The sequence below is a fragment of the Salmo trutta genome, chromosome 14 (assembly GCF_901001165.1).
Source record: "Salmo trutta chromosome 14, fSalTru1.1, whole genome shotgun sequence".
Classification (NCBI taxonomy): Eukaryota; Metazoa; Chordata; class Actinopteri; order Salmoniformes; family Salmonidae; genus Salmo; species Salmo trutta.
The window spans coordinates 74379040-74393341 of NC_042970.1; the positions used below are offsets into that span (position 1 = coordinate 74379040).

The 14302-nt window shown below is 42.3% G+C and overlaps 1 protein-coding gene across 1 annotated transcript in view; it reads right to left on the reverse strand.

The window, feature by feature from the left end:
• LOC115147871 (RNA-binding protein 20) overlaps nt 1-14302 on the reverse strand; it is a 76053-nt gene that overhangs the window by 23408 nt on the left and 38343 nt on the right. The window contains exons 2-3 of the mRNA XM_029690137.1: nt 1338-1566; nt 140-1090 (exon numbers count right to left, since the gene is read on the reverse strand). Of these exons, the coding sequence (XP_029545997.1) occupies nt 140-1090; nt 1338-1566 (1180 nt within the window). The remainder of the gene's footprint in view (nt 1-139; nt 1091-1337; nt 1567-14302) is intronic.

Below are 14302 nucleotides of genomic sequence, written 5' to 3' on the forward strand. Positions count from 1 at the left end.
AGGAGTGTCACCAAGCTTGTTCAATGTAAGTAAGTATTTCTCTAGTCTAGACTTTACAGGAAGTTACATATTTCTCCACAGGAAGTGACATACTGCCCACAGGAAATTATATAATCCCCATCCAGTGAGCTCCACCCACCTTGAGGTTATAGACCTTCTTCTCACAGATGGTGCACTGGTGGGGCAGGTGGGATGGCGTCACAGCATGGAAGTCATTCAGCTGGTGAGGTTGGAGTTGTACGGAACCACCTGTAGACATGATCTCCTCTCCCCCCTGCAGGGGCTGCTTGTGGTATCCCACAAACCCCTTGGTGCCACCCATGCCTGCTCCAAACGAGGAAGTAACTCCCCCACCGCCAGAATTTAACTTGGGGTCAGAGGTTGGCTCCTCTGGATTGTACAGTTCCTCTCTGGAACGGAATGGCTGCCCAGTCCCCATCCATACTGTGGCAGTATTGGAAACCATGTCCAACCCTTTTCCCGTGTGGCTCATGTGAGCTGGGCTTTTCCACTGCTGCTCATTAAAAGCGTTCTTGTTCTGATCGTTTTGATTCCCAACACCGAACCCAGCCTGTTGTTGTTGACTCTGACCGTTTTGTCCATAGAAGTCAATCTGAAAGCCTTGGTTTGTACTCTTTGCCTGAGTCATGATCGGCACGTACTGTCCTTGTCCCTCTCCGGCTTCACTCAACGCCACTGACGTCCCCCCTATGAAGCCATACTGGAGACGCCTATCCGTATCTGAAGAGTATGTTGAGCCAGCTTTCTTGCCGTAGTCTGATCCACCATGCTGGTTGGCCTGTTGCTGCTGCTGTTGGTTCCCAGAAACACCCCCACCTCCGTAATGGTTCAGCCTCACATTACCATGATTCTGGTTGAATCCGGCCCCTACCAAAGTCCCCAGGGCAGAGTTGGGGGGTGGCGGCGGTGGCGGCAGGGGCGGCAGTGGCGGCGGTGGCGGTGGTGGAGGCAGTTGGAAGGCTAGGGCACTGGAGTGGAAACCACCACCAACTGCTTGGGTATTATTGACCATGGCCGAGGCGCGGAGCTGGTTGAAGAGGGGCTGGGACATGGCCACATTGGCGAGGACCTGATTGAGGGAGAAGATAGATGAAAAAACATTAGTCTCGAAAACAACAGAGTTATTTGAAAAGTGTGTGAAAATAAAAGTTTGTATTTCAGAATAAAATTCCCAGATATGTAAATACAAGAAAACCAACCAACCCTGTTACAGACCTGATTGAGGAAACTGTATGACACTAAGTATTTCAAAATAAAAGCTTGCATTCCAAAGTACCAACAAAAATACAGGCAAACCAATCAATTCTGTAACAGACCTGATTGAGGATGCTGGCTGCGTTTGCAGAGTTTGCGTTGCCCCCCACAGCACTCTGGGCCAGTTTAAGGCGGTGGAAGGTGAGCTGGGCCTGGAGCTGGGCTAGCTGGATGCTGGCGGGTGTCAAGAGGAGCTGTGTGTTCTGGTGTGTCCCACCCCCACCACTCAGCTGGCCCGGGCCACCACCCACTGGCTGGGGCTTGTTATCATTGCCGTCGGACACGCTGGTGCTAAAAACAAACAGGGAAAAGATGGATGAGAAAATGTAAACAACCGTAGCTATAAAACACAGCTTTTAATCACAGGTTTGGGTCCCACTGTTTAAAATGAATAAATAAATACATTATGTAGCCTTAACATGTAGCTTCTGTGGAGGAACTACAATTCGTATCAGGATCATAGACTGTTGCATTATAGAGGAACCAGAAACAGTAACAGCTTGTTTCGCACCACGCATGGTTAAACAAGACAACAACGTTTAGCAACCAGCTGTAGACATTAACACTTATCCACATACCCACATACCCACCACACAACCCCAGACCCTTCCCGGATGCAAACGCATTTGACTGGGCCCTGTCCTTTCGTGTTCTGATGAATGTGCTCACATGCTGGCTATATTTAGTATCTTGCACTATCAATCAAATCATCTATAGAACCCCATGACTTGACACAGCCCAACCCGACCAACCATCACCCTCGATCCAACACTCTAGAACTAGAAGGCGAGAGACCAACTGGATTAGGGGTGGGCAAGGTCCCAAGAGAAAGTTGTTTTAGACATTGATGGACACGGCAGCCATGTTGTTTTCTCACATACATGAAGGTCTATAGCCCCGCATAAGGGACATTTTGTTTGTGAAATGTAACAACACAGCTTCTTCACAGGGTTAGTGTCTGCTGGGTTCCAATTCTGAAATATGGACAAGAGATGAATATAGATATTTAGATCGTTGTGGTTTTGTTCGGGACATGGAGAAGCAACTGAATCTTTGTGAGGATTAGCACCTCTTGGTTTGTGGTGCTACTGGCTTGTAGAGTGGTCATATGGTCTTACGAAGACGTACGTTTCCACATCATAAAGTCATCACGTCAGTGCTGTCGCTAAATTAGACATCAGTTATATTATAGACCACGGAGTTGATTTTGTTATTGAGATTTTACCATTTTAACAACCGATTTGAACGATCATATGCCATCATTATTCCATAGATTATTCAAATAATATTTTTCCATAGTATTAGGCTACTCTTTATTTTACAAAATAGTCTAACATCATACACAGTTATAGTGTACCTGCAACTTACATTTTTTAGAGACATCTTGATATTAGCATACTGTATTAGACACTTCTGATAGTACACATGTCCCTCTGTGACCTAATTCAAACTTGGACAATTAACCGCTATGACTTAACGGTCACAAGATGACCTCATATTGACATCCTCATACAGTATTACTGTGTATATCATATCACTATGACTTTGGTCTTACGGTCACATGTTACTGTATAACATCGTCATACTTTGTTTGCACCATGGCACCAGAGCTTTGTGTTAAATTACATACTAGCTTGTACTGAGGCTAAGACTTTAGGACCCCACAGCAGCTGCCCTTTTAATTGCCTGTCTGTCTTTCCATCCTGGCAACACCACCACACGCTAACTCTGTAGTAGTATACGTAGCCATCTTTAAAAGACCTGCTTTACGGCCTGCATGCTGTAAAACCACACAAACAACAACTGCCCCGGTTGCCCCTCATCGTCCTTCTGTTAGCTGAGATTGAAGTGCCAGTAATGTCACAATGATACCCTCTGTCTCAGTCAGAACAGACCAGACTATAGGCCTAGCTGCCCAGATCAGATGAAGCTGTTTATGTCATGTCACCCAGTAAACGGATAAAGACTGTGATTGTCACAGTATAGGTGGATAAGCAGGGTGACTTGTGCTAGAGCATAGGACAATATGAGAGGTGATTTATAAATACAGGTTTATAAAGGAAGCAAGGAAGCAAAAAGATTGAATAATTTAAATACTTTGCAGCATATTGTTGTCTTTCCACAAGATGCTTTGAGCACCAATACCAATATGTACTTTATTTAAAAGCTATGTAAGTAAGTGTTGAACTAGATCTCTTGGACACTTGACAGGGCGGTCAGCCCCCTGTGCTGCATGTTGTACACACTCTTATCAGTACAAGCACGCTGATGGATCATATAAACTCTGCCGCAGCCGATGACTCGCTGCTAAAAATACTAGTCTCTCATCTGTTCTGACACACAGCCCTTAATAGACAAATATGGCCTCGGCTCTTACTGAGGTGGCTGGCTCTGAGTAGAGCAGACCTGGGTCCAAATAGTATTTGGTTCATTCAAATACTTTAGCTGCTCTTGATTGAGCTGGCATAATGGGACCAGTGGAATAGTCCCAAAAGTTCAAACACTGCCCACCTGGCATTCAGGGCAAAGCTCAATCAAACGGCTAAAGTATTTTAAATACAGAAAGTACTATTTGAACCGAGGTATGGCACGCTGAGTGCTGCTAGCCAGGCCACTTCAGACCTGTTCAGATCTTGTAATACGAAACAGATTTAGTAGTAGAGGTATAGATCCATGGATGAGTCTCAAATGGCACTTTATTTTCTATATACTACTACTTTTTACTATGGGCCCTCTTCAGAAGTAGTTTTCTACATTTATTTCATTTTATTTAACCTTTATTTAACTAGGCAAGTCAATTAATAACAAATTCTTATTTACAATGACGGCCTACACATAGGGAATAGGGTGCCATTTAAGACGTAACCCAGGTGTCAAGTCGTCCCGGACAGTAATTTATTAATTCAAATCAGGTGGTGGGATATTGGAGCGTGGTATGATAAGCCATCATTAGATGCCCCCTGAAGAATGTGTGTGTGTGTCTGTCTGTCATACAATCATTAATAAATTCAAACCAGGTGTTAGGGGTATTGGAGCGTGATCTGATAATAGATCATTAGCTGTGCTCTAAAGGATTGGAGGCCTTTACACCAATCAGAGATGGATACAGTGTATATTACACTGACTGATGACAATATGAATGTCACACTGTGAATTTCTTTGGGGCGATCCTCAGCTGAAGATGGCTACATATGGTAAGTTGCTCTTATACCTGTGTATTAACTAAAGCAACAACGTTGTATTAAATAGTACCTAAGTAATTGCATTATAATTGAGTTAAACATGTTTTTTTATTACAGAGGAATAAACTGTTGCTTTTAAAAAAACGCTGAGTCCCCAGTTGTTTTGCTAATGACCTTGTAACTGACTAGGCTATTAGGCCCAAATGCTTGTCTGAGGTCCTATTGTGTGTCTGCTGTCTGCTGGGAATCTCTTACCATGTCATAAATGCTGGACCCAGTCTCCTATACGCCATAAAAAGACTCGCACACACAGGGTGACGTCATTGCTGCCTTAGCTTATGTCGCCACGGTTCAACAAGCTCAACCTTGAGTGTATAGTTGGAGGTGTTCGGTTTTAGAAACACAATGACGGCGTAGGGAGTGAGCTATTATTTTCAACAGGTACATACCGGTATGTCTATTTGTACACCAACTAAAATAGAATTAGGATCTCTTAAATCACTATATCAGAGACAACATTGTGAATAAATATAATACAGAAATACATCACAAATACAACTTATTAATCATCCAAAATAATCTTAGCAATATCCAATCCTATACATATAATTCAACCCAATCAGACTAGTTTTAACTGTGGTATTTGTCATGTTCTCGTGTGAAACTATTTCATGCTCCTGTTTTTAATGGTGTAACAATGTGGACGGGACGGTGTTGTGCTGTGGGTATGGCCACATGCTTCATCATTAATTAGTAGTAGTTATTATAAACAGGGAAGGGCGGAGAGCTCACTGGCCTTGTTATGCTACATACACGTGTTGGATCTTCATTTCACCAGTATTGTCAAAGCAAAATAATCCTGCAGCAAAAGAATTTGAACATTTACTCCATAATGTTGCTTGATCGTTGGTTAGGCTATTAGCGGGCCAAAATTAGGCTACATGAAAACTGCAATACTGTTAGTGTAACCAACCATGTGTTAGTGCGGGTTTTCAGTGAATTCATGTCAGTCATGAAGCTCATCTGCATTTCCTAAAGTGCATGAAAATTCTCATCAACAAAAGAGTGATCAAATTAATATCCTACATCTGTACGTATATGGTAATATGTGATAATATGTTAAACGTTGGAAATGTAGTTCATATAAGCAGTCATTTAAAGAAACAGGATACTAATAATGTTAATGATGTCAAATTGCCTTAAAGTGTATGCGTTCAAAAACAAAAATATAGTCACTATTTTGTTATTCATTTGAATTGGGTTGTTTCTCTCAACATGCTGAGTGAGACCATATTGCCGTCTAACTTTTACTAACAGAAAACAATTAAGCTAATAATAATTTATTAGCAAATTTTCCGTTTACAATTTTATTCATAGAAAATGGGCAGTAATTGAAATAAATGAACGATAGACATATTTGTATTTGTGCTGCTACTAGGACACAAATATTATACATTTTATAAAGTTTATATAAAAGTATATTTTTTTATTATGTATTTTATTTAAGTATATGTCCACATTTGTTAACATATACTTAAGTTATATGTATTTAACCTATACTTACTGTATACACGGTGTGTTTCAAAACATTAGGAACACCTGCTTTTTCTATGTTCCCTGTGGAACTCTTTTGGCACCTTGTAGAGTCCATGCCCGGACAAATTGAGGCTGTTCTGAGCGCAAAATGAATGAGGTGCAACTCAATATTAGGAACGTGTTCTTAATGTTTTCTACACAGTGTATGTTATAAGTATAATTATAATAGTATATGTTTTGAGCAAAAGCATGCTAGGAGCAAGGGCATTCAAATTGGTTGATTATTATTGTTTCCCACACATACTGTTGGGTTCTACTTAATTCAATAACTTACATTTACACAAGGAACAGTTTATGTATTATGAAAAACTAATTATTTGTCCAAACAACACTTCAAGCAAATGTGTTACTAGCAAAATTGCATATTGTTGTGTAAAAGATACTGTATACAAAAATGTTACTCACAAATTCAAACAAATTCTTAATGAATCATTCTAAATGAACAAAAACAAACACAATCCAGCAAAAGCAAGTCCCTCTATCTAGGCTCCCGACTTTCCTTCTCTCTCTCCCTTGTTCCCTCTTTCCTCCCATGCAACACAAGACACTATTTGGAGCAGCTGGTTCCCTCTCCTCTGTGTGTATAACCAATTTGTCATGATCAGACTTCTCACCAACATTCAAACACACAGTCCCCCTCTCCTCTGCAGCCTGATAGATGACTGTACTAACCATTATCACCCTTTTCTGTTATGTGACTGTCTCAAAGCCCAATGAGTGTTGACTCCATAACAAATGAGGACAGAGTAGCTTAGCCATGTCTCCATAATGGACTCTGTAACTTACACTACATACATATATGGTACATTGCTAGTAAATACAGTATATGTGTATGGCTATATGTATGGAGTGTGTGCATGTATGGCGCATTACACGGACATACTATATGTAGCCTGCATGTTGGGGATTGCATTTCTAGGAACATAGTATCGATATAGCACATACATATTTTAAAGTAATAGAAACAGTATATATTAATTAGCTCAATATATTATTGACACTATATTTTAGTCTCACGCTGAAAGATTTGTCTGTAAGCCAAGTGTTCCTGCTGAAAATATTAACACGCACTTGAACTTGAATGAATATGTAAGAACTGAAATAGTAAATTGAACAGACTTAGGGAGAAGGAGATATGATATGAATTAATTGTGTGTCCAAACAAATAAAATAATTATCTTATATTAGTAGTGCAGTAAAAATGCCAGGGATAAAGCTTCATGTTGATTCATTGAATAATTTAAAAGGACACCAATTACATAATTTGATAAATAAATCTGAACTAAATCATTTGAACACATTATTTGTGGACAAAAGTAAAACTAGCAAAATAAAGTCAAAACCTATCTGAAACAAACTCAAAATCACTCCCACTTTCCAACAAATCCCCCAAACCCCCAGTGTCTACCAGTGAGTCATCAGACATAGTAAACCAAGTCCAATATTCGGATATAAGTCCATATTGTCTGGACATAAGCAGAGTTACTCAACCAGTCCCATTCAAGTAGAGATCCATAGTTCCTTCCACACAACACTTAGAACCTAGAACACTTCTGAAGACATCAAAGAGAACTCTTCATCATAAAGTTCTACACACCAAATAGGCCAAGTCCCGCTAGCTTTATGAGAGGAAATATACTACTTAACTGGACCCTAAGGTGCCGAGTGAGTGAAGCAATTTAGGGAGCACGGTTCAAAAGGGAAAAGTGTGTGGAACAAGACGGCCCATGCTTTCCCCAATCAAATCAAATGTATTTATAAAGCCCTTTTTACATCAGCAGTTGACACAAAGTGCTTATACAGAAACCCATCCTAAAACCCCAAAGAGCAAGCAATGCAGACGTAGAAACACAATGCAGATGTAGAAACACAATGCAGACGTAGAAACACAATGCAGACGTAGAAACACAATGCAGACGTAGAAACACAATGCAGATGTAGAAACACAATGCAGACGTAGAAACACACAATGCAGATGTAGAACCACTGCCCAAACACAGCAAGCCTACAGAGAAATATCAATTTGATTTTTGGATTTGATGAATTAAGATCCCCATTAGCCGACGCCAATGGCTCTGTACGTGGCCGCAGGCTACAACCCACCACTACACAACACAGAGAACTATCAATCTGTACAATACAGCGAGCCCACAGAGAGCTATCAATCTGTACAACACAGCGAGCCTACAGAGAGCTATCAATCTGTACAACACAGCGAGCCTACAGAGAGCTATCAATCTGTACAATACAGCGAGCCTACAGAGAGCTATCAATCTGTACAACACAGCGAGCCTACAGAGAGCTATCAATCTGTACAACACAGCGAGCCTACAGAGAGCTATCAATCTGTACAACACAGCGAGCCTACAGAGAGCTATCAATCTGTACAACACAGCCTTGACCCTATACTCCTATACTCCTATACTCCTATACTCCTATACTCAACAGAGTCATCTCGTCTCAGAAACACCCCCGGAGGAACAGAAAAGTCACACCAACCTGGGGCAGCGGTTGCACTGTAGGAGTCCTCTCTATGTTACACCCCACTAGCAGCTACTGTAGTTACGTTATGACCTATGTCTAGTGGCTGAGGAGGCATGAGACTTGCTTACTGCCCGTCTCTCTACTAGCACTGTGACTAACTGTACACCAACTCCACCATCCCAACCCTTTCCTATGTAGTTAAAGTTAACTCCACCACTACACACTGCCCTGTGAGTCCCTGTACTGACTCTATAGTCTAACACACTGCCCTGTGAGTCCCTGTACTGACTCTATAGTCTAACACACTGCCCTGTGAGTCCCTGTACTGACTCTATAGTCTAACACACTGCCCTGTGAGTCCCTGTACTGACTCTATAGTCTAACACACTGCCCTGTGAGTCCCTGTACTGACTCTATAGTCTAACACACTGCCCTGTGAGTCCCTGTACTGACTCTATAGTCTAACACACTGCCCTGTGAGTCCCTGTACTGACTCTATAGTCTAACACACTGCCCTGTGAGTCCCTGTACTGACTCTATAGTCTAACACACTGCCCTGTGAGTCCCTGTACTGACTCTATAGTCTAACACACTGCCCTGTGAGTCCCTGTACTGACTCTATAGTCTAACACACTGCCCTGTGAGTCCCTGTACTGACGCTATAGTCTAACACACTGCCCTGTGAGTCCCTGTACTGACGCTATAGTCTAACACACTGCCCTGTGAGTCCCTGTACTGACGCTATAGTCTAACACACTGCCCTGTGAGTCCCTGTACTGACGCTATAGTCTAACACACTGCCCTGTGAGTCCCTGTACTGACGCTATAGTCTAACACACTGCCCTGTGAGTCCCTGTACTGACTCTATAGTCTAACACACTGCCCTGTGAGTCCCTGTACTGACTCTATAGTCTAACACACTGCCCTGTGAGTCCCTGTACTGACGCTATAGTCTAACACACTGCCCTGTGAGTCCCTGTACTGACGCTATAGTCTAACACACTGCCCTGTGAGTCCCTGTACTGACGCTATAGTCTAACACACTGCCCTGTGAGTCCCTGTACTGATGCTATAGTCTAACACACTGCCCTGTGAGACCCTGTACTGATGCTATAGTCTAACACACTGCCCTGTGAGTCCCTGTACTGATGCTATAGTCTAACACACTGCCCTGTGAGTCCCTGTACTGACGCTATAGTCTAACACACTGCCCTGTGAGTCCCTGTACTGACGCTATAGTCTAACACACTGCCCTGTGAGTCCCTGTACTGATGCTATAGTCTAACACACTGCCCTGTGAGTCCCTGTACTGACTCTATAGTCTAACACACTGCCCTGTGAGTCCCTGTACTGACTCTATAGTCTAACACACTGCCCTGTGAGTCCCTGTACTGACGCTATAGTCTAACACACTGCCCTGTGAGTCCCTGTACTGATGCTATAGTCTAACACACTGCCCTGTGAGTCCCTGTACTGATGCTATAGTCTAACACACTGCCCTGTGAGACCCTGTACTGATGCTATAGTCTAACACACTGCCCTGTGAGACCCTGTACTGATGCTATAGTCTAACACACTGCCCTGTGAGTCCCTGTACTGACGCTATAGTCTAACACACTGCCTGTGAGTCCCTGTATGTGTGTCTCTTTTACTATAACTCCACCACAATACCACTACCAGTGCCATTCCATATGTGAGTGCCCCTGCCCCTATGTAAGTTCAATATTGTTAATGCTAAGTTTACCACTATACCACTACCCTCGGCCCTTCCCTGAGCTGGTCAACCAGCCCACATGGTTTATTATTTACCACCAGATGTATTGGGAGAGATGGGGGCCATTTTGTGGGTCAACTCTACTAGGATTCTACTATGACAAAAAAATACAGTATTTAGAAAATATGTATATTTTATAGGTTTAAAATAAACTATATTTAAATTACTTGGCTGTTGCAAGTTAATATAATGTTAACGATAAGACATCTAAATACATAAAACAAAAATGTCTTCTTCTAAATCATAACATAGATATTTTAGATAGAAGATGGAATATCGGGTCAGTTAAAGATGGTATTTATAAAGGTGCAATACCTTTATAAAGTATATGAAAACAATTATTAGTTGATATGTTCAACCCTGACCATAACACAGCTTAAATAAAATGTTACCCACATCTATCCACCTTGGTAGGCACACACACACACACACACACACACACACACACACACACACACACACACACACACACACACACACACACACACACACACACACACACACACACAATTATATTGAGAATTATATTTTAATATTTTACCATATGGTACATTTATAATAGGAAACATTAAGCAACAAGTTTAACAACACAAAGCCTATCCTAAATGGATATAGCAACACACGCCAGTGACCTTAATGAGAGATTTTTTCCCCATAACGTTTTCTTTGCACACATATTAAAAACAGCTGCAGGTATGCTGATAATTGAATAAATTGTTTCTTTCTATTCTTCTACCTATTATTGTTATTATTATTTTTACAAAGAACCCCTTTTCATTAAGATAATATTTCGAGCGGCTTTATGAATTATTAGGTGTTAAAACTGTATGTTTACTGACAATGTAGTAATGCTTTTTTAACAACTACATAGGCCTACTTCATCTATCCGTTTGCACCCAAAAAAGAATGTTCACAACATCGTATAGATTGTGTATTTTAATTTGACAACGAAGGAATATTATTGCATCTTCCAATGTGTTTTATGAAGATATTTTTGTTTTATCAATTTTCCTAGGCTTATCAGAATTAGATAAATGTCCACAAGCAAATTAATGAAAGTAAATGAATAGGCCTACATTAACTTTAATTAAGTTGTAAAGTTTCATAGCATGTTTGGATAATGTTTGATATTGTCGGTTGTGTAAAATGCATAGCCTATGCTATTATAACAAAGAAGAAGACTCAACATAATTAATAAGAAGCCTACGACACAGACTTATAATACAACGTTAGCAAATGCGGACAATATAGGCTATTTAAATCAATTCACTTTTCTCCAACTTTTCCATCTATTTGAAGAAAAATGTAACATTTGTATTGTGCCTTTTAGTCCCCAGATAACATCATTCTGCCTAATGTTTGTCAACACTGGAATTCTCAAAACTCAACATAAAGATCTAAATTAAATTCGATCGATATTTGAAACACTACTCACTTCGGACGACATTCCTAACTTGCCAGAAAATTGGTGAAGGCGACTAGGTCTAATATCCTGTTAATATATCCTTATTATGCATTAATAAAAATTATGATTGGGCCATACTTCGAATCAATAAACTGTAGGCCTACTTTATTAACATGCGGATCGTTAATTTGGTGACATCTCACCACTTTTGCGCATGGTTTCCAGTTTCTCATAAAGACAAGCATTTTACCTAAACTCCCAGGCATCCTATTCTCTGTGAGGTGCCAATGCAACAGATTTACATCCCCTCCATCTGTTGCAGTTTAGCTCGGGGCGGTCCATCCGGTGGAGAGAGAGAACAAACTGCTTTTAGTGAGCCTATCTCCAACTTATTTTAAAAGTCCGGAACAGGACATGACTGGGCCAAAATGTTAGGCCCTAGATTCAGTGCACCGTGCAACACGGTTCTTTCCACCGAGTTTCTCTCAGGACAGAAGCCTACAAGGTGACGCCTGTGGCCTACAGGTAAACTCCCCACCTCGCTGACCGTAAATATCATTCACGGAGCATCAATTTGATTGCGCAATATAAAACTTTTATATTGAGTTACCAAGAAATGTGCCTGCAGAGGACGAACGTTTGCCTAAAAAGTACAACATTAATATCACAATAATCATCATTAATATAAAAAAGTGACAAGCAAAATTGACAAGCAGAATAAATGCATATGACCTACAAACCTGTTCACTTTAAAATAAATTAAATTGACAGATTATCAATGAAGCTCCTTATTCAAAGCAACTCCACCATACCATCACCTCTATATGAATACAATCTTTAATTAACCTAGTCTAATTTAATCCCACTAGATGGCACTAAATGCTTTGCTCTGTGGCTCCAGGAGTCCCTGTGGAGATAGGATTTAACCATATGAGGGCACCATTCTCTTTCTGATGAATCTAAACCTGAGGTCTCCAAGCCTTTTCCCAGAGACTTACCCTCCTGCAGGTTTTCACTACAACCCCAGTTGTAACTAACCTAGTTCAGTTTATCAACCAGCTAATTATTAGAATCAGGTGTGCTATGTTAGGGTTGGATCAAAAACCTACAGGAGGGTAGCTCTCCAGGAACAGGGTTGGAGTGAAAACCTACAGGAGGGTAGCTCTCCAGGAGCAGGGTTGGAGTGGAAACCTACAGGAGGGTAGCTCTCCAGGAGCAGGGTTGGAGTGGAAACCTACAGGAGGGTAACTCTCCAGGAACAGGGTTGGGGTGAAATCTACAGGAGGGTAGCTTTCCAGGAACAGGGTTGGAGTGAAAACCTACAGGAGGGTAGCTCTCCAGGAACAGGGTTGGAGTGAAAACCTACAGGACGGTAGCTCTCCAGGAGCAGGGTTGGAGTGAAAACCTACAGGACAGTAGCTCTCCAGGAACAGGGTTGGAGTGAAAACCTACAGGACGGTAGCTCTCCAGGAACAGGGTTGGAGTGAAAACCTACAGGGAGGGAAGCTCTCCAGGAACAGGGTTGGAGTGAAAACCTACAGGAGGGTAGCTTTCCAGGAACAGGGTTGGAGTGAAAACCTACAGGAGGGTAGCTCTCCAGGAACAGGGTTGGAGTGAAAACCTACAGGAGGGTAGCTTTCCAGGAACACGGTTGGAGTGAAAACCTACAGGAGGGTAGCTCTCCAGGAACAGGGTTGGAGTGAAAACCTACAGGAGGGTAGCTCTCCAGGAACAGGGTTGGAGTGAAAACCTACAGGACGGTAGCTCTCCAGGAACAGGGTTGGAGTGAAAACCTACAGGACGGTAGCTCTCCAGGAACAGGGTTGGATCGAAAACCTACAGGAGGGTAGCTCTCCAGGAACAGGGTTGGAGTGAAAACCTACAGGACGGTAGCTCTCCAGGAGCAGGGTTGGAGTGAAAACCTACAGGACAGTAGCTCTCCAGGAACAGGGTTGGAGTGAAAACCTACAGGACGGTAGCTCTCCAGGAACAGGGTTGGAGTGAAAACCTACAGGGAGGGAAGCTCTCCAGGAACAGGGTTGGAGTGAAAACCTACAGGAGGGTAGCTCTCCAGGAACACGGTTGGAGTGAAAACCTACAGGAGGGTAGCTCTCCAGGAACAGGGTTGGAGTGAAAACCTACAGGAGGGTAGCTCTCCAGGAACAGGGTTGGAGTGAAAACCTACAGGACGGTAGCTCTCCAGGAACAGGGTTGGAGTGAAAACCTACAGGGAGGGTAGCTCTCCAGGAACAGGGTTGGAGTGAAAACCTACAGGAGGGTAGCTCTCCAGGAACAGGGTTGGAGTGAAAACCTACAGGAGGGTAGCTCTCCAGGAACAGGGTTGGAGTGAAAACCTACAGGAGGGTAGCTCTCCAGGAACAGGGTTGGAGTGAAAACCTACAGGAGGGTAGCTCTCCAGGAACAGGGTTGGAGTGGAAACCTACAGGACGGTAGCTCTCCAGGAACAGGGTTGGAGTGAAAACCTACAGGACGGTAGCTCTCCAGGAACAGGGTTGGAGTGAAAACCTACAGGACGGTAGCTCTCCAGGAACAGGGTTGGAGTGAAAACCTACAGGACGGTAGCTC